The sequence below is a fragment of the Pezoporus wallicus genome, unplaced genomic scaffold (genome assembly GCF_028554395.1).
Source record: "Pezoporus wallicus isolate ANWC-B61680 ecotype Strahan unplaced genomic scaffold, APGP_CSIRO_Pwel_v1 contig_8333, whole genome shotgun sequence".
NCBI classification, from domain to species: Eukaryota; Metazoa; Chordata; class Aves; order Psittaciformes; family Psittacidae; genus Pezoporus; species Pezoporus wallicus.
Genome location: NW_026637037.1, coordinates 1,071,294 through 1,091,096, shown reverse-complemented (window position 1 = coordinate 1,091,096; position 19,803 = coordinate 1,071,294). Strand labels below are relative to the sequence as shown.

The 19,803-nt window shown below is 40.2% G+C and overlaps 1 protein-coding gene across 1 annotated transcript in view; it reads left to right on the top strand.

Moving 5' to 3' along the window:
* The window catches only part of ABCA4 (ATP binding cassette subfamily A member 4), a 72,099-nt gene that overhangs the window by 41,410 nt on the left and 10,886 nt on the right, over positions 1-19,803 (top strand). The window contains exons 19-37 of the mRNA XM_057402749.1: positions 1,625-1,799; positions 2,779-2,910; positions 3,669-3,808; positions 4,631-4,768; positions 5,043-5,230; positions 6,078-6,168; positions 6,768-6,973; positions 7,384-7,432; positions 7,955-8,196; positions 8,627-8,751; positions 9,791-9,889; positions 10,314-10,503; positions 12,602-12,696; positions 13,662-13,694; positions 14,815-14,920; positions 15,042-15,116; positions 15,577-15,746; positions 16,801-16,978; positions 18,327-18,442. Of these exons, the coding sequence (XP_057258732.1) occupies positions 1,625-1,799; positions 2,779-2,910; positions 3,669-3,808; positions 4,631-4,768; positions 5,043-5,230; positions 6,078-6,168; positions 6,768-6,973; positions 7,384-7,432; positions 7,955-8,196; positions 8,627-8,751; positions 9,791-9,889; positions 10,314-10,503; positions 12,602-12,696; positions 13,662-13,694; positions 14,815-14,920; positions 15,042-15,116; positions 15,577-15,746; positions 16,801-16,978; positions 18,327-18,442 (2,548 nt within the window). The remainder of the gene's footprint in view (positions 1-1,624; positions 1,800-2,778; positions 2,911-3,668; positions 3,809-4,630; positions 4,769-5,042; positions 5,231-6,077; positions 6,169-6,767; positions 6,974-7,383; positions 7,433-7,954; positions 8,197-8,626; positions 8,752-9,790; positions 9,890-10,313; positions 10,504-12,601; positions 12,697-13,661; positions 13,695-14,814; positions 14,921-15,041; positions 15,117-15,576; positions 15,747-16,800; positions 16,979-18,326; positions 18,443-19,803) is intronic.

Sequence of the window (19,803 nt, the reverse complement as noted above, 5' to 3'; positions counted from 1 at the left end):
TCACTGCACAAAAAAGCCTGCCTTCCCTTTCAGCCAGCCACGCAGGATTTGAGAGACAGAGAAGCCAAGAGCAGACCTGATATGGTCCAAGGGCAGTTTCCACAATGGTTTCATATAAGAGCTAGAGCTTCATGTAAGAGTAATGGGATGTGAAATGGAGAGTAGTTCTAATGGCTTAACTCTAGTGCAGTCCAATAGGTTAGTAGAGCAGGGCAGACACTCTATATACTTGTCCTAATTGCTTGATAGGTTTTAAGCAGAGCCTTCACCAAAGCTCCATTAACCTCCCCAACAACTGCTGCCATCTCTGAAGAAGACCTAAATGGCCCAAAATTGCACTGAGGGAATAGGATCAGAGTGGAGAAATATGAATCACAAAAAAAGGGAGCTCAGCCCTCCACCAATGTCCTTCAAGTGATGCAAAGCAGATCATCAGAAAATTTGCCTCAGAACTTGTCAGTGAGTCTTGCAGGCAAATCTGAATTGAGCTCATGATACATGTAAAAGGATGGTATCTCAGTTGCCAATATATGCATATCTATCTAGCCAGACTCCATGTGAACTTCTGTAAATACAGGGAAGTATGTATTTGGTTTAGCAAGACAAAAGGAGACCTAAATTCCCTCACAAAGCAACAGTTTGTCATAAATGTAATTTTATTTTAAATAAAGCTACCCGTTCTAAATGAATTATTTCAGCTCTGTACAGCTCTGGCATGTACAACATATTTGGAACATTTTCCTGAGTATGTTTATAATGACAGTCATAGTAGCCACTGCTGGAGGTGGGGCTGGCTTCAGCCAGATGGCATTGGCTGCTCTCCACGAAGGCCTGCTGGGTAGTGAGCAATTTAACTGAACTGCAATTGCAAAACAAGCTTCCCTACCAAGCCTTAAGCATTCTGTGTAAACAAAAGTGGACAGGGTCTTTAAATTTCTCAACTCCCATCATTCACATTGCCTAAGGGCTTAATTTACTTCAAAGGAAGTTTGTTTTGTCGAGAAGCCCATGCAATAAAACATCCCGATGGTGCTATTTACAATAATGCATTTTTAATCCGGGGAGAAAGCCATCCAGTTTAGTGCTTATGTTAGGTACTGTCTAAATCTTGAGCTGGCCTCTGCAAGGGGGTAAATTTCACCTACCAGGATTAAAGGCAAATGTTGGTTTGTTTTAAAGCAGCGTGGTAAAAGAATGCACAGCTGGACACATGATTTGAATGGCAGATTTTAGCCTGGCTAGAAAGGCAACCTGCTGCTTGTTTAGTCTCTCAGCCTATCTAAGTGTCTTCAGACAGCGTTCCCAAATAATCTTCCTGCTACACAAAACAGAAAGCACATTCAGCTTCACCTGACCCAGTGAGTTATCTCTCCACAGATTATTACAGTTCTGGGCTTCACTTCTGTTATTGATCTATGGGTGAGTGTAACCGAATTGCACTGTGGTTAGAAATCTTGCCTCAGTTTGGTAGTGGTGTGACTGGAGAATCTGGCACTGGCACATGATGCTGTATTTTACTGAGTGTGTGCTGTTGCTTCTGCACTTATTGATGTGTCATCATCAGAACTAGGGTTAAAACGTGCTTTTATTCTTTTTTTTCATTCTTGATTTCTTGTCTTTCAAGACACCTTCTTTGAACCTGAGCCAACAGGATTGATTCCTGGAGTATGCATTCAGAACCTGGTGAAGATTTTTGCAAACAGGCCCAAGCCAGCAGTAGATGGGATGAGTATTACTTTTTATGAAGGCCAGATCACAGCATTCCTCGGTCACAATGGAGCAGGAAAGACAACCACCATGTAAGTCTGTATTTTAGAAGAAGCAAACTCAGGCAATGCTCTATTGCTGTGTCCTGAGGAGCAGCCTTCTCTTTTCACTCTTGTCTCTCTACCACCCCTGCAGCTAGCTTGATACACAGCATCAAGTTTTTTCCAGACAGGGAAATGCTGCCCTTAGGCAAAGAGAAGATATCCTGGATTAGTTAAAGCCGAGGGAGAGAGGCAATGCATGACACAAACAAGTGAAAGTCTGGAGAGAAGGAAGCAATTCTCTTCCTCATAATTCATTTCGCATGGCCAGACTCCCAGTAGGGGGAGAGGGAGAAGGATCTGGCTGAAAGAACTGAAGATTTGAAAGCCACCACACTCCACATGTTCTTAATTTCTCTGTCTGAATTTGTCAGTCATGTTTTTTGATCTATGTGCAAAGGAGTATAAAATACAGATCCTGCTTAGACAAAAAGATTTAATATATATGCAAGATCCATGTCCAGATTAAGATGTTCCTCTAGTCCTAGAACCCTAATATCTCAGAAAGCTGGACTTCAGGAATATTTAATTCTCATTATACAGAGCTTTATTAGGCAAAATAGGATGAATTGGTGAACAATATATTTCATGAGTAGGTGACAAGTTCAACAAAGGCTGAAAGAACTGAAATGTTTCACTGTGATTTTTCCCAGCGGAACAATATAGGTTTTTTTTATTAAAAATCAGTTGTATTTCAAATGGACTTTAAATTGCCAATTTTTTTTTTTTTTTGTAATTGTTCCACAATAAGTATGTTTGACCCAAAGGAAAAGCATTCTAATCTGCAGATCCACAAGATTCTCAATGTAGCAGGGCAAGAGTATTTATATGTATGCTTTTTTACTGGATTTGTTCCATCAAGGCCAATAGTAAGAAGTCATCATGCTCCATCTAGTGGAATCGTGCAATGCATCTTCCTAATGTGGCAGGGAAAGAGGAGAGTGGGAATGTTCTCATTCTGTTTTCTCAGGTCGATACTGACAGGCCTCTTCCCACCCACTTCTGGCACTGTGCTGATTGGTGGCTTGGATATTCAGACTCACATGGACTCCGTTCGGCACAGATTAGGCATGTGCCCTCAGTACAACATCTTATTCAACCAGTAAGTATCATTCCATACCAGCTTTTTCAGAGTAAGGGTTCCAGTCTGCATACTTGCACACTTTGTGTGCAAAGCCACAAAGCCTATCTTGTTTCTCTTACTGTGCTGGCAGTAGGTATATCTCAGAGGTGCTTCTCCAGCATTTAGCACTCACATAGGGTAGGTAGTGCCCTTCTCTAGTAGAAATCTCCTCCATCATTTAGCTGGGAACAGAGAAGTTTCCAAATGATAGTGCTTCTGGTGTTGGTGTTTTTTGTTGCAGTGTGAGTTAGCATGAGTTCAGCCTGGGGATTCATACAGCTTAGGCCACCTAAAGCATAAAAACCTAGGCCGACAGCCCAGTAGCAGGATATTTTAGTGCCCATTTTCTACTATCACCCAGCTATTTACTACCTTCTCAGGTGATTTCCAGCTTCACTGCCATTAGTTTGTGTGCATCTCAACAGCAGACTCTTTTCCTTAATGTAGCTCTTAACATTAGCTCCCATTTTATATGCTTAAATGGATGGCTTATGCCTGCTATACCTGTTCCTTTAGGAGCAGGTTCTGCTTTGAAAAGGCAGAGAAAGAGCCTATGACATCTGAGGGAAGCATGTTGATCCCTAGTAAGATCTGTGATCCAGATGTAGGGTAAAGCAGCCTCTCTTCCTTTAGCAAGATAAAGGAATTTATCTAGAGTGAATTTATTTTGCTGCTTGGGAACGAAAATCTGCATATTTATTTAAATGGTCCTGGTGCCTTTCTGTCTGATTTCACAGCCTTACTGTAGCAGAGCACATCTTGTTTTATTCTCAACTGAAAGGGAGATCCAGGGATGAAGCTGAACAAGAGTTGGAAACAATGCTAGAAGATGTGGGCCTCACCCATAAAAGGAATGAAGAGGCTCAGAATTTGTCAGGTGCCCATAGGATTGTTCTAAGATGTTTTTTTCTGCTGCCTTTTCTTTATGTTTGGGCAATTATAGTTCAAATTATGTGTTTGAAGCCATATTCTGACACATCACTGTGCAGTGGGGAGGTCTTTACTCTTAAGAGTAAATGGGACTGTACAAATAGTAAAGCTGGCACAACCTCTCCCTAAATCTACCACAAATTCAAATATGTAACAAATTAAAATATACTTAAAGCTGGGGAGGGGTTTAATAAGTATATAAAAAAGGAAAATCTGCCAATGTAAGAAAAAACCCAAAATTCAATGTTCTATTATTTAAAGGCAAATGAAATAGTATACTATCATGCAGCTCCACAGTTTGGATGAGTACTCTATACTGCTGTATTATTTAATAGAAGTAGTTACTTTAATTCTAAATGTACACATGCAGGTAGTGTGTTTGAACTCATCTCACTTTGAGATTCAAAAGCTGATTTGAATAAACAGCCAGGTGTGCTTATACTAATTTATCCTTGATTGTAACTGTGAAAGTTGGCTTGATTCACATAAAAACATGAAAATCTTGTCTCTTCCTGCTTTTGCTTCTGGCAAGAAGCAGAAAATGCAATTTGTAGATTAAAAAGTTACATTTAATAAAGATAACAGAATTTTGAACAAGCTGTGCTGAACTTCAGAGGAAAAACATCACTATTGACTTAACTGCAGATAATTGCCCAAGGATGGGTTTTGTTTTACTTGTATCAGTCCCCCCAGTGAAAAGCAGTGTTATTACACCCCTGCCACTCATGTAACTCATCTCAGACTCCTGGACGTGTCTGTTCTCTGGTAGGTGGAATGCAAAGGAAACTGTCTGTTGCCATTGCATTTGTGGGTGAAGCTAAAGTGGTAGTCTTGGATGAGCCCACATCTGGAGTTGATCCATATTCCAGGCGATCTATCTGGGATCTCCTGCTGAAGTATCGCTCAGGTAACAGCTCTGAGAGTGGAAATTGTTTCTGTGTGGGTTTTTTGTTTTTTTTTAAACCTGTCATAGATGCAACATGTGGCTGCTGGTTAAACTCGTGACTAGTGGGATATGAATACAGGCAAACAAGGTTCTGTGAACAGATACCTATGATGCAGCAGAGCTAGGACTTGGCTCTGGTGCAGAGAAAACCCTGCATTAACTGCCAAAAAACTAAGCACAGTTTTGAGTTCAAGAGAGAGTCCATTCCTTGAACATTCCTCCTTATTCTTTGTAGGCAGAACCATCATCCTCTCAACCCATCACATGGATGAGGCAGACATCCTTGGAGACAGAGTAGCGATCATATCCCAAGGGAAACTCTTCTGCTCAGGTTCTCCTGTGTTCCTAAAGAACTGCTTTGGGTCTGGCTTCTATCTCACTCTTGTTCGCAAGATGAAAAACACCAAAATTGGAAGGGCTTCAGTAAGTATGTGGCTCCCTCCCTGCACATGGAATGTGAAAAATGCTTACACATAGTGATGCACTGCACCAGGGTGGAAAGCAGTTAAGTGCTGCTGGAGGTTGTGTGCAAAACTGACTTCCAAATGAAGAAAGCAATGCAAAAATAAATATAAATATATTATAAATATATAAATATACAGCCAGCCAGCCAGGTGAAAATAATAGGTGGATAGAAAGCCCTTCATGGTCTGTAGTTCACTCTCATCAGTTGTCTAAACTTTTACCACTCAAGTTGTCTTTGCCCTTTTAGCAGCCTGGTCTAGTGGAAGGTGTGCCTGCCTGTGGCAGGGGGTTGGAACTAGATGATCTTTAATGTTCCTTCCAACCCAAACCATTCCATGATTATATGATCAGGTCTTTCTAATGCTTGCTTTTGCAGTACATTGGTTGTAAACATGATGTAGTCTAGTAACTAGCTCAGACACCAGAAGAGTCTATGTTTATTCGTAGTTGAACCAGCCCCTTGCACAGCTTGAAATAGGGATCTGGGTTGTTTCTCTTGTTAGTAGTGCTTCTGGTCTTAGTAACAACATGATTTGTATGCTCATGGTCACTACTGATCACATTTCCCCAGGTTTTTTTGCATGCAATTTAGAAGTTACAGATATGCTTTGCGCAAGTGGATTTTTTTTCTGCACTGCTGAATGCAGTCCTCAGATGACTTTCAGTATAATATGCTCAAGGTGCTCCAGACATGTCCAATTTTTCACTGACTCCAGCTTTCAAAGGCTGACAGCCTTTACTTGCAGCCTGTTTTGCATGTATCTGAAGCACTTTCGTCTTTGTATCTGTTGCTTGTCCATGCTAGTCACTTTGCAGCTGTGGATCTCAGTGCTCCTGCTCCTGCTCCAGCTGTGCACACAGGGACAAAGAAGGAGCTCCAGAGCAGGAACTGGATGGTAAGAAGTGGGATGGTTTGGCATTCCAACACATAGTTCTGTCTCCTGTTATGCTACGATCTCATTTTACATATCAATGCTTCAGATGCCCACTTCTTCAGTGCTTGTGTCTAACATCTGTATTGCATTGTAACATGAATTTGATAAGGTTTCTTTGTGGCTTTGCTTACTATTGCCCCTTTTTGATGTATATATGGTCTCAGGTACAGATGATGAACTGGAAGTTTGTGTGCTTTAGAAGTATAGGCTGAGTTTTGAACTACTCTACACCAAAATGTGTCAATTTTTCATGAAAACTGAAGCATATCTAGAGTGAAGGGAACTGACTTTCTTAGAAAAAAGTTGTTTCAACTTTTCTACATGAGAGAAGAACTTAAGTAGATATTGTTGAAGATTTTGTTGTGCTTTCTTAACAGACCTGAAATAGTTTTCTGCTACGTAGTTCCAGAGCATAATTAGCAACACAGTGCAGCCTAGTACAGAATTAACTGAGATATCTGAGTTATGCAATAGAGCAGTCCCTGTTTATATAGTGCAAACAACAGCTTTTTAGCATGGTTAAATACTCATTCTTTCAACACTGTTTTTAATTTTCACAGGAGACCTGAATGAGCTCGCAGAAGTCATTCATCATCATGTCCCAGAAGCAAAATTAATTGAAAGCATTGGTCAGGAACTAGTTTACCTTCTGCCCAGTAAACACTTTAAACAGCGATCTTATGCCAGTCTCTTTAGAGAGCTGGAGGAAACATTGGATGACCTGGGACTCAGCAGTTTTGGAGTTTCAGACACACCACTTGAAGAGGTAACAGACCTCTGATACCTGCTGATCTTACCAGCAGTCCCCAAAATGTTTTCTGAGACAGTTCCCATTCTTAAACATGTATAATATCCCCTTCAAAACCTACTCATATATTCTGTGGCACACTCAGGAAGTCTTCGGAATAGGTGTAGAGAAAGGATCCAAGCATCACTTCATGCTAGCCTCATGGAGCATGACTCATTAGCCTGAAATCTGTCTTTGTATCTTAGCTTGTTCCTGTCTTTTATTTTCTGAGATATCTCGTAAGAGATCTCTGGTTGTGTAATAAGCAGCAGTCCTGAAAAGCTATCTGATTTTGTTTCTTTTACACTAAATGATGATGTATAAACTCCAGAAGTCAGGTTATTGTACCTGTTCCATTCCTAACCAGGAGATGTATTTGTCTATGGCAGGTTTTCCTAAAGGTCACAGCAGAAGCTGACCCTGGAATGCAGAAAGAAGGTAAAGATCCATGAATCAGTTCTTGATAAACTTTTCCTGGGACTGCAAGTAAAGAGGAACCTCAGAACCTTCAGTCTTTGTATAGTCTTCTTGCCAAAACAAATTTGGTCAGCAAATATCCTTTTTTAGGGCATGACATGATATCTGAGAAATAAGATGAAGTCATCAGAAAGACCTTTATTTAGATTGGATGAGATTCTGAGCTGTGTAAGTAAATGGAGTGTCAAGGCCCCACATGTCAGTGGTTTTAGTAGTTTTATAAAATGTACTTGACCATTAGTCCATAAGCTGACCATTAGTCCAGAAACTACATCCATGATTAACTTGTTCATCCTGCTGAGTAAGAAGAGTGTTAACCTGTGTGATGCCACTAGATACAGCCACAGTGCAACAGTTGTAATTAAAGCAATCTGGTGATGTGATATGTACAGTTTGTAAAATATGGAGCTCACTGAAATGTCTGTGCTCTCTTCATATATGAAAGATAAAGTGTGGTCTCTGCCCCTTTTCATCTTAACCTAGGAGACACTCAAGAAAATGGTTCTACTCTCGGTAAAACTTCTACTGAGAACAAACCAGCTGAACAAACCACACTGAAAACTAATGCCACTTCTCAAATGCCGGTAGGCACAGCAGGAGATCAAAATGAAGGCAAAGGGTCCCAACAGTATAAAGGTTTTCAGCTTGTACTTCAGCAGATCAAAGCACTGCTCATCAAACGGTTCCACCACACATCCCGCAGCTGTAAGGACTTCCTAGCCCAGGTACTGGCTGACTTTTGCTGTTCTTGACTCTCTCACAACGTTCTAAATGCTGTCTTTCCCAGCATTGTATCTCTGCAAAGCAACAGAGGTATTTATTGCAAATGGGTAACAATGTCCCTAACTGTTCTGATTCCAACTGTTCCGCCTCTTATTCTGTTTCTTTCTGCCTAGAGTCTATCACCCACACCAAGTTCATGATTCAATCACTACTAGCCTGGCATTTTATTTTTAACATAATACAGTTCTGTGGCAAACAGAATCTGGACTGAAAGCATTGAAAATTAAATTTTTGGTGTTCAGGAGATAAACCAGATCTGATCTGTGTGCTCACGCTGTCCCTCCTTTGTTTACATATATTATGAGGTCTGTATAGTGTCGCTCTACAATATATATCTAATAACCTAGTGTGATGTTTTCATGTTCCCTGCAGATTGTTCTCCCTGCTAGTTTTGTGTTGCTGTCTTTAATACTTACAGTCATTATTCCTCCATTTGGAGAATATCCTGCCTTAACCTTACACCCTTGGATCTATGGACAGCAGTTTACTTTCTTCAGGTAAGAAAAATCATAGAGTAAAAGTACTGCCATGTATACATCCTTTCCTCCCTAGCTTTTAGGATTATGGGGCCCTGTCTTAGTGGGCTTTTCTCACTCTACGTGGTATAAAAAGGATTTAAAATAGCATGAAAGTGGTGCAGGTGGAGAAAGCAGCTGTGAGTTTGTCAGACTAAGAGTGCTTCAAATATCTTGCTATCTTTAGTACTCTCCTCTTCCTACCTGAATTCATTACCTCAGCACTTACAGTTACTTATCCTGCCTAATCGTAGATCCAGGACAGTAAGAAATCTAACTTTCTGATATGCCAGTGAACTACTCCTGTATTCATAATCTTAGGGAACAATGAAATTCAAGCCTATCTGCTGACCTGTGGTAGGTTTATTTATAGTCAGGACAGTATTTGGGCAAAGTTATGGAAACAAGATGAAAGCAGAGACTCTTGAGCTTTTTTAGTGCTGCTGCTTAGCAGTTTCTCCCCATACAGTATTCTTTGGCTGGATAGTCCTAGACTAGATCCCAACTAGCAGAAAGCAGCAAAACTGAAGGCAATAATTCTGAAGCATTTTGCTTGAGTTTCCTACTGAAAATTCACATGAAACTTTAATTAAAGTTATACATTGTAGTTTGTGGAACAGCATTTGATAGTCATACTTCTGTAACACTTGGTACCAGCGATATTCTGTAGCCTGGTGTTATTTTGTTGCTTGCAGACATTTTACTATTAGCAGCATTGTCTCTTTGGCCTCAGCAAATGGAAATGCAGAATGTTTCTCATCTTCTGATTACTGACTGTGACAGGGCTGAGAGGGTAGAAATTCAAGCCTTTTTGGAGACTGTTGCTATCAGTCAATGTCAGAAGTCATGCTTTAATATTAGAAGCAAAGGGGTTTGCATAAATAAGGCAACTGAATCAGCAGCATTTGGAAGGGGGGAGTTGGTTCTGCCATATGGGTGTCCTTCACCAGTTGCTATGCGTATTCCAGTACAATAGTCTGCAAAACATTTCTATAGAGAAAGTCCTATGTTCTTCCTTTAGCAATGAGCGTCCTGGCAGTGAGCAGATGGTCTCCCTCACTGATGCTTTCTTGAATAAACCAGGATTTGGAAATCGCTGCATGAAGAATCAGCCTCTTCTGTAAGTTCCTGGCTAATCTCTCTGAAGCAAGGTTCTAACAGGGTATTACTACAGGGTCTTGAGTAGTGAAACAAGAATAAATTGGCTTGGCTTTGCACTCCAGCCAATGCTTCAGATACACTGTTGGCCATAATATCTAGTATTAGGTCAAAATTAACAAACAGCAAGACGACAGTGCCACTGGATTATGAATTATTCCCAGTGCTCAATATGGCTAGCTGGAAACCAGCTCATGTAGCCTTACGTTGAGAATTAAGCAACCTTAAAATTCAGGTCAGTAGGTCAGACCCAAATCTTCACAGCTTCCGTGGCACTTTCCACACATGAGTCCCCATTGGGGTGTCTGGAAGCAGTTGCTTCAGCAATTCTGTGACCTCTCATGAACAATTTCCCTGTGCAGCTTAAAGAATGTTCCTCCACACAGGAACTACCCATGCAGCAATATGCCAACTGCTTGGAACACACCTGCTGTTCATCCCAACCTGAGCAGCCTCCTGCTGAGCCACAAGTGGAGCCCTGAGAATCCATCACCTTCCTGCAAGTGCAGCACTCACAAGAAACTCACTATGATGCCAGAATGCCCTGCAGGAGCAGGAGGCCTACCCCCACCACAGGTTGGGTCCTTGTGCCATAAATCTCTGTAGAAAACTTTCATGGCAAGTGCTGGGAAAGGGATAAGTATGGAAGTACCTTGCCATGCCACTAGACATGGAAGGAATGGAGTATGTTTTCTTAATGGAGCAAGAATTGCTAGAATTTGGAATTCAGTTTCAGAGGTATTGGAAAAGCTTGCACATTTCAATGAAATTGGTCACTATTTTCATCTCAATTGCAGCCTTTTCATATAGAAGAAAATCACAAAAAAATAACAATTTATCAAATAATTTAAAAAAATAGGCTTTTTTGTTTCAAAGAAAATTCTCTTTAGAAGTCTGCCTTTCTGTAGAGGGAGAAAGAAGAGAGGAAGGAAAGAAAATTGTCATGGTTTTCAAAAAAATGGAATGGGGTCATCACTTTAAACATGGAGAAATTAATATTGAGTCAACCCCAAGTAACAGTTTTCCTGCATGCCTCAGTTCTAGTTCTAGAAAGTTAGTTCTAAGCTAGCAAAACAAATGTTTGTATGCATATGCATGAAGAGGAGTGATTTAAAAGCCGCTGGTGCTGTATGGAGAAGAGATGAGAGGTACATTCCTACCTGCTCCAATCAATGAATGATCTTAGTAGTGCCCTTTATAAAATGTGTTTGCTTTTTTTGAAGAGCAAAGGAAAATGACAGCCTGTTAGTGTTTACATTCTCTAGCTTTTTTTCTAACAAGTTAAAGACAGCAGAACTGCAGGCAGTGCCAGAGGAACAGTTCACTCATTTAATGTCTCAGCTTTAATACTCCTCTTTGCCAGGCTGCACACATTAGCCAAATGATTAAAATAATTTTAGTTTTAATATTGATGTCACAAGTTCCTGAATCCAAATCTCTTAAGAAATACTGACCTGGCTTGCTTTGTTTTCTCTACCACTATTCACAAAACAACAAAGCAACTTGGTTTAAATATCTGTAGAATTCCTATCTATGAAGCAAAAAAAATAAGTTAATAAAGAGGTTCTATTCTGACATTATTCACAGCATCACAAGTTATTTCTGATTTCCAATAATCCATGTCCAATCAACAGCCAAAGTTGAATTTTGCTAAGTGCATGCTAGTGGATTTAGGAAGGAAATTTAATTTAAAGCTTCTGATTCAAGTAGGATACAACACTAATTTTTTGCTTGTTTATGAGGATTCTACTCATCTGAGGGAAATGTGTTGGTTATAATATTATCCTGACAATTTTGTATAACTTGTCAGGAAAAAACAGTTCACATTTGAGTCTCCAGGGAAGCAACAGTTTGTAAGTAATTGTGAAAGATGCCTGAGCATAGACAGCTCATTCAATGAAGGAATTGTGAGGATGCTACCAGTCTTCCTATGTATTGTTGAGAATAAGATAAGGAGCTGTAATTTATCTTCTGTATCCTCCAGTACTGCTTCTCTGTGGACAAATGGAGGAACTTCTGGAAAGTTCATTAGACTTTTGAGGTCATTACTAGGTCATTTCAGGTTGCAGACCTGCCTTTTGAAACTGCCCAAGAACCTTTCACAGTATATTCCACCTTGGGATAAACTCAATGAGTCTGAGGTCTTGCATTTCACAGTGACCCTGTATTTGCAAAAGCCTCACAAAGGTATCGTTTTCATTTGGCATCATTTTCAGTGCAAAAAAAAGAGAGAGTACTCTTCATTCGAAGTTTCTAACATGGCAGTGAAGGTCAAGTTTTCATGTTAATTTTTACTTCAACTTGTTAAATCATAGAAAACCACTTTATCTTCACTGGGACCTCAGTCTGTTTGAAAAGCTTCCTTCTTTCACAGTGAAGAAAAAGCCTTGAGCAACCTTGGTCTTTGTTGCAAATAACTTGGGCCAGGTTTCAGAGTAAAGTGCAGCTCGTTTGTGTCAGCCCTCACGACCTTCTGTGATTTCATGATTTCTTCTGGAATCTTAGGAAAATAAAGATATTTGGGCTAGAAGGTGAATGACCCACTCCATTCCACTGATACTATGAACCTGAGCAATTCCTCTGAACCAAAGCTGCTTTTGCTCTTTTCCTGACAAACGCTTAATAGCTTTAGAGACAGTGAAGTTTCCTGTAATTGATGAGGTTTTCTTTTCAGAGAGTGCAGCACAGCACAGAAATCCTTCAAGATCTCACCCACAGAAATATTTCTGATTTTCTGGTGAAAACATACCCCACTTTGATAAAAGGGAGGTAGGGGTGAATCTTCCTTTGTTTTTCACATGTGGTATTTCGTACCTGGCCATGAAATTCTCATTTAATAGTAACATAGGCACCTGATTTACCACAGCATAGTGTAGACTCGAGTGTCATGTCCATATTCCTAATGTAAGAACAGAGATGCTCATTTTAGGGGAGTTAAATTGTTTTAGTTATACCTATTTTTGTAATCAGGTACTCTTTTATAGGCAGACCTAAGTTCTGATGTTGATGGAATGCTCTGTTAATGGTAACTGTGTCAGTGGTGAGAAAACTGGTGCCTCTGCACAGCGTGAAGTGTTGCCTTGCAGAGATACTGATTTGTGTCCCTGAAGAACTTTAGCTGCACCAGCATGACCATCCGCTTGAGTGAATTAGCACTCTCTTCCCAAAAGTGCTTAAGAGCCAAAAGATAATGTTAGATCCATCTATCCTACTGATAGCTGCTCACTTGCCTGAGTGGCATGCATGGTAATTGACTGTGTGGTGTCCATGGCCTATTATTTCTGATTCAGGCCATGCTACCTTTTCAATTCCCAGCAAAGTTCTTGAAATTCCTGTTATACTAGCTATGTGTTGGCTGCCTTTGATTCCTCTTAGCATATGTCATAATTGCCTTAGATTCATCTTTTTAAATTAATTCATTATGGATTTAGGATAGAACCAGTATCTGTCACTTCCAAAATCTTTCTTATCTCTGTATAAGCTGGAGATGAAACATGCCAGAAAACAAAACCAGACCACTAGAAGGAATACCAAAAGTCCAGACAACCCCACAGCTCAAAGTTATCAGCAATCACTTAAAAAGAAAGCAAATAAAAGAAATAAAAAAAAAAGGGGGATGGGGGGGTAAGGGGAAGAGGAAAGGCTGTTTAGGGGAAACCATTTCCATTTAAGCCTGACAATACCATTGACTGGTTCTGTGCATTAAGAGTTGAGATTCTCTTTGTCTGTTTCAGCTTGAAGAGCAAATACTGGGTCAATGAGCAAAGGTAAGAAACCAATTCACAGATTATGGGGGTAAGTAAAGCAACAATGAATTTCTGTTTAACCTGGAGCCTCACAATGTTTCTTTAAATGGACAAGGGGAATTGCAGCAGATAGTATAGAACAAAGGTGGCTTCAGTGGGAAATAGGTTGGGGTGTGCAAAAGTTTTATAAAGACCCTTTGCATTTAGGTTACATTTGTTTGGACTACACCCTCAAGGATAAAGACCAGAGGCACACAATGGAACAATCACAGTTTTATTACCCCAGCAGTCAGATTAATGGGATCTGAGTGATGGAAAGTTAGAATACAACACTGCATACACTGTGACAGAGCAGCAGGAAAATGTGAACCCTTAAAAGAAAGAAAAAGACCAGGGTGAGATGAAACCTGGGCACCAGACTATCAGAAGTAACAACCACAACTCCTCATCCCTGCTCTGAACACGTACAGTGGTTAGAAAACAGATTACACTAGTGATCCACACTTACATAGAGACGTCAGACAACCACAGTGTGATGTCTCACTGTATAGATACTAAGCTTAGAAAGATGACTGATTAGCCTGAAGAGCATACTTAGTTTTTCAGCAGCAGGAGTTCACTTCAAAGGTAGCAGCTGGGTGACTGGCTTCCAGCAAAAAATATCTGTTTGTTCATGTGCAAACATTACTTTATATGGGATAGATTATGGTTCATCTCATGCAGTAGTATTTATTATTATGGAGTGTTGACTGGCACCAGCATAGGTGATTACCTGCTCCTCTCAGGGCAACTGCAATTTTAAGTGAGGTCCATGCTGTCCTTAGTCCTCCTTGCTGGCTAAACACTTACATGTCAATTATCTTGATTTAAAGATTTTGCACTGTATAAATAACTGTTTGCTCCGAATCTTCTATCTAAATCAGGATGTTGGCATGAACACCTCAGGAACTGATAGAATGTCTATTATTTGTAAGCCCTAAAAAGGCCTAATACAAGTTGCTAGAAAAAGAGTGAAGGTTGCTATACATGAATTATAGGATGTATAGAAAACAAACATTAAGTGAGTTTTTAGTATTTCCATCAAAGTACAGAATTTTGGGTATGTGGTACAAGTGACTGATGATACTGTTCTCTTTGTTAGATATGGAGGAATTTCTATAGGAGGAAAGCTCCCAGTCCTTCATGTTTCTGGAGATCAAGTTGTCAATTTTTTAAGTGATCTTGGCCGAATGATGAATATCACAGGAGTAAGCAAGATTTCCTTTGGTTTTATTGTCCCCTTACTAAAGAATTGTTATGAAGCTGAAGATATGCAGCACCAGATTTCACCCAGACAGCTGAGCTTGAACCATTTCTTTTTCATTTTAGGGACAAAGTTCACTGGCTGCTGCTAAAGAAATGACTAATTTCCTTAAATACATGGAAACTGAAGATAATATTAAGGTATTTTACTGCAAGTAGTCTGCTAGCTCCCATTCTTTCCTGACATAGACTTCAAATAGTGAGAATATTACTAGTCACATTCTCAGATGCAACCACAGATGAAATACTATTATGAAGATGGGATATGTTGTTAGTGCACAGTTATTTGTAATCTGAGATAGTTTAACCATGTTCTTAGTACTTCTTAGTACTTTCCCAGATCCTGCTGAGTAGGACACATTCTGATAAATTTTAAAATATAGCTCTGTAAAATCCCTTAACAGTGATTGTCAACTCTTAAAAGCATAGTATGTGAGCTCCTCCTGCTGGACTGTGCCTGGGAGCTATGCATTCCTGGTCCCGGATTCCTCCCTGTTACAGTGCCCACCAAAGTAGATAAAAGGCAGCCAAGTTTTTTCCTGCAGCTCAGGGTTATTAATGAAGGCTTCTTAAATGAATCTCTGCTTTCTGACTCTTTTAGGTGTGGTTTAACAATAAAGGCTGGCATGCCATGGTTAGCTTCCTTAATGTAGCCAGTAATGCAATCCTTAGAGCTAACCTGCATACTGGCCAAGCCCCTGAAGAATTTGGGATCACTGCTGTAAACCATCCTCTGAACCTCACGAAAGAGCAACTCTCTGAAGTCACTGTGTAAGTCTGCCTGTGCTCTGGTGCTGGCTCTTACCCCTCCCTCTCCTAGCAGCTTGCTGCCTCTAATGTACACATACTCTGTGGGGAAATAGTTTAATTGACAGAACCTGGAGGCCTTTCCCTGGAGTTTTATTCTAATCAAGATTTACTTATACACTCTATTCTTTTCTGGATCATTATAGTCCTATAAGAGTTCATTCCCATCCTGTGTAGGAGCTATGACCATTGGTTATACGTGATTGCACATATATGTTGATTCCCAAGCATGAAGATTCTGAAGTCTTTGTTCATGCACCAAAGCCAGTAGATCTACTTGTGAAATAACAGAGAGATCATAATCAAAAAAGCAGTCAGAAATTGTCCTTAACTTGGCTACAGGTAGTCAGTAGTCAACAACCTCTGTCTTGGTGCCAAGGACAGCACATAGGTAGATTTTCAGTGGCATGTAGTAGGGCTGGTGTATTCCAGAATCTACAAGCCATTGATTCCTTGGAAAAGACACCTGTAAGAAGACATGGCTTCCCACTCACGTTTCCTGTTAAGTTCAGAATTCAGTGAAACTGAAAACTCCTGCCTTAGCACAGAGGTAAGATCTGTGCTTCATCTCACTGTCTGCAACTTGCCTCTCTGAGCCCCTCTTTTCCGAGCTCCCAGGCCTTTGACTATTGTGCCTTAATGTCTAGTCTGACACATACCATACAGGGAAGGCTCTCAAACTGAGATATGTATAGGAGTTGAACTGTTCCCAGAGAATGAAAGCAAATGAAAAATCACAGAGTAGTGCCACCATCATCCACATTTGTTAGCTACAGTCCCCAGCATAGCTTGGGAAAATACCATCATCCTTAGCAAAATACCATACTAGCTATAGTCTCCAGCACAACTTGGGAAAATAGAGCAGCACATTTTGAAATTGGAGAAGTCTTCTACTCACAAAATAGCCGTGCTACTTCTAGATCTTCACATTCACATTCCTTCCAGATTCCCCAATTGCTAATACAGTGTTGTGTTGTATCCATTCCCTTGCTCACAGTCCCTTCTTGTGCTGTTTTAGGCTGACCACTTCAGTGGATGCTGTTGTTGCCATCTGTGTGATTTTTGCCATGTCCTTTATACCAGCCAGTTTTGTTTTGTATCTGATTCAAGAACGTGTAACACAAGCCAAGCATCTACAGTTTGTCAGTGGTGTGAGCCCTGCAGTCTACTGGCTAACCAACTTCATGTGGGATATAGTGAGTAACTGCTGGTCTGATTTCATAGTCTGAAATTACTCCTGGGTTTTCATGAACTGGGAACTAACTGGTGAATTGAGTGAAGGTGATTCCGAGCATTGTAAAGCAGGATAAGGATTTATTTCTACAGATGTAGAAATTAAGTCAGGTGCACAACTCATTATTCAACAAATGGAGCTTCAACTGTTGTAATCTTAGGGTTTCCAATCTTTAAACGTACAATAAATTACAGCTCCCCAGAGCAGTGGAAAGCCCAGTTGCCTCATTCCTGCCATCTAGAAGGGCCATAACATGTTTCAAGATGTTCAAGAAATCTAGGTGAGGGAGATTTGCAGACTGCTGGAACAGTAGCTGAAGCCCAGACAAAATACGCTAGGGTGTCTAAAATGACATAGATGTATTTGTGTGTTGTGAACACTGTGTTGTTCCAACAGGATTTAGACCACAGACCCACTCTTGCTTACACAGGGCTCAGTTACCCTCCCATTACTCTTCAAGCCACTTTGTCACAAAGGAGCAAATTCTTTGCCTGGATGAGATACAGCAAGGGGCTTGTTCTCTAGCCATGCCTTCTGAACAAAGAGAGTGGCCAAGGGCTATGCAATAAGAAAAGCATGAACATGGAATTGAAAAAATGAAAAAGAAAAAAAAAAGAAAAACCCCAGCTCTATGGGCTTCAAGAGGTGCTCTTTCAGGAGAAGGTAAAGCAAAGCATTCAGTTAGTAAATGAGGGAAAAGAAGCAGATCTCCGAGTTCCTGTCCCCTGCTGGTGACAGCAGCCACCCAGCAGCTTGGCAGGAATTCTACTTGGCTGTGGCCCTTGGCAGCATGATGCAAAGGTATTTATTGGTGTTAGCAGTTCCATGAAACACGCCATTCTGCATGAGGAGCTCTGTGCATTGCAGTAGAATAGCACGCAGAGAAATTTAGAAGAGCAGTGGCCAAACACACTCACTTGAGCCTCTTCCCAGGAATGTGGCTCAAGTAACCAGCTTTTCCCCTCCTACACAACCTTTGCATCAGCAGAAACTGCACTTCCCTTGCATACCCACAGCCTCTTTCTGTGGGCAGCTTGCCAACAGGACCACAAAGTAATTGGCTCCCAAACCATAATCTAAGAAATAATATATGTTGTAGTTTTGATGAACAGACTGATAAAAGATGTCTCAGAAAAAATGTTGAGTGCTGCCAAGGACCTATTGTTCCAAAAGCTTGAGTGTGACTAGTCTAGCTCATAAATTCTGGTATTCCTCAGTACAAAATCCTTTTGGAATAATGTGTAGGATCTGGATACGGTTGCAGACCTTCTCAGGTTTTAAACACTAATCTTCACCCTGTGGTGTGGCAGGTGAATTATGCACTGAGTGCTGGACTGGTTGTGGTTATATTCACTGGCTTCAACAAGAAAGCTTACACCTCACCAGCTAATCTCCCTGTGCTTGTTGCCCTGCTGCTTCTGTACGGGTGAGTGTTCAATGTTATTCCTGCATATGGGGTGTGTATTCTACGTGGAAATGATTTCATGTTATTGAGCTCAGTACTTAGTGAAATCCAGCTTTAAAGAATACAACTGAGTGGATACAATACAGGTTAGAACTGGATTCTGTACCTCCTGCAAGATATTTACACACTCTGGTCACATACTCTAAAGGAGACTTTTTTGTCACTGCTTTATATTTTTAAGTGTTAAATGTGATCCTTACAGGAAAATATATTTCTTTGGTTTGCTGCTTTCTATGTACATTGTGTAGGAATTCAGTGGTTGTTCATTCACCTCATTGACAGCCCATACTAAGGTATCTTTCAGCATTTGACCCAAGGGCAAGGAGCACTGAGTAATCAAAACTTCTTTTGACTTGAAATGAGCATTTTTCTTGCCAAATAACATTTTATAAGAATGACTGAAATTTACTTTCATTTAATTAGTGATCATATCTTTTTATCTATAAAATCCTGTTCCTGATAGCCCTGCAGCTAGTGTGGTCTAGGCGAAGTAATCAACCAGATTTATTTCTAGGGTTAAAGAGAAAGATGAAGCTTTCTGCATCCTCCTATGCATATGGGGGTTGGAACCAGATGATCTTAAGGTCCTACCCAACCCTAACTATTCTATGATTCTATGATTCTATATTACAAATTAAGCCTAAGTGGGAACAGTTCTTTTCAGGACAGACTAACCATTAATTTTCTGAACTTTTCGTGTTCTTTGAATGAAAATGCTGAGAAAATGAAAAGCATGATCATCATTTGATCTCTGAAAGTACACAGTGTTAATGTGATCAGAATGTTCTTTTGGTTTAATTTTTCACTCTTTCATTTTAAAGTGCAGTAATAGTGGTATCTTTAATAAGTCATCTGTGGCTCTGTACATTGTCTCAAATACAGTCATGGCTGTATATTCATGGCTGTGTGGATGGACATTTAAAATGTATTTGCATTTTTTAACACATCTACCAAGATGCAATCACAAGGCAGTCACTTCAATGATAATATCATAATGTGGTCCTCAGAAAAAAAAGAAAGGAAGGTAAATTCATAGAATGATTTACTAGCCCTTGGATCCAACTGCTTTCACAAGGTGAAGCTTGGGCTGATTCCTTCTGAACACGTTGTATTGTCCTATTAAACAACTCAGGTTGTTGTTACTGAATTCTTCCTGGTTGGGCTAATTGTTGCTAAGCATTGTAAGTTTATTCCAGAGGAATACTCCTTTTGTGTTGCTGCATGTGCATTTGCTATGTCTCAGAAATCACAGCACATGAAGCTCCACATCAGGAGTAGGGGAAAAAAATTGTGTAGGAGTTAAAGACTATGAAAATTTACAG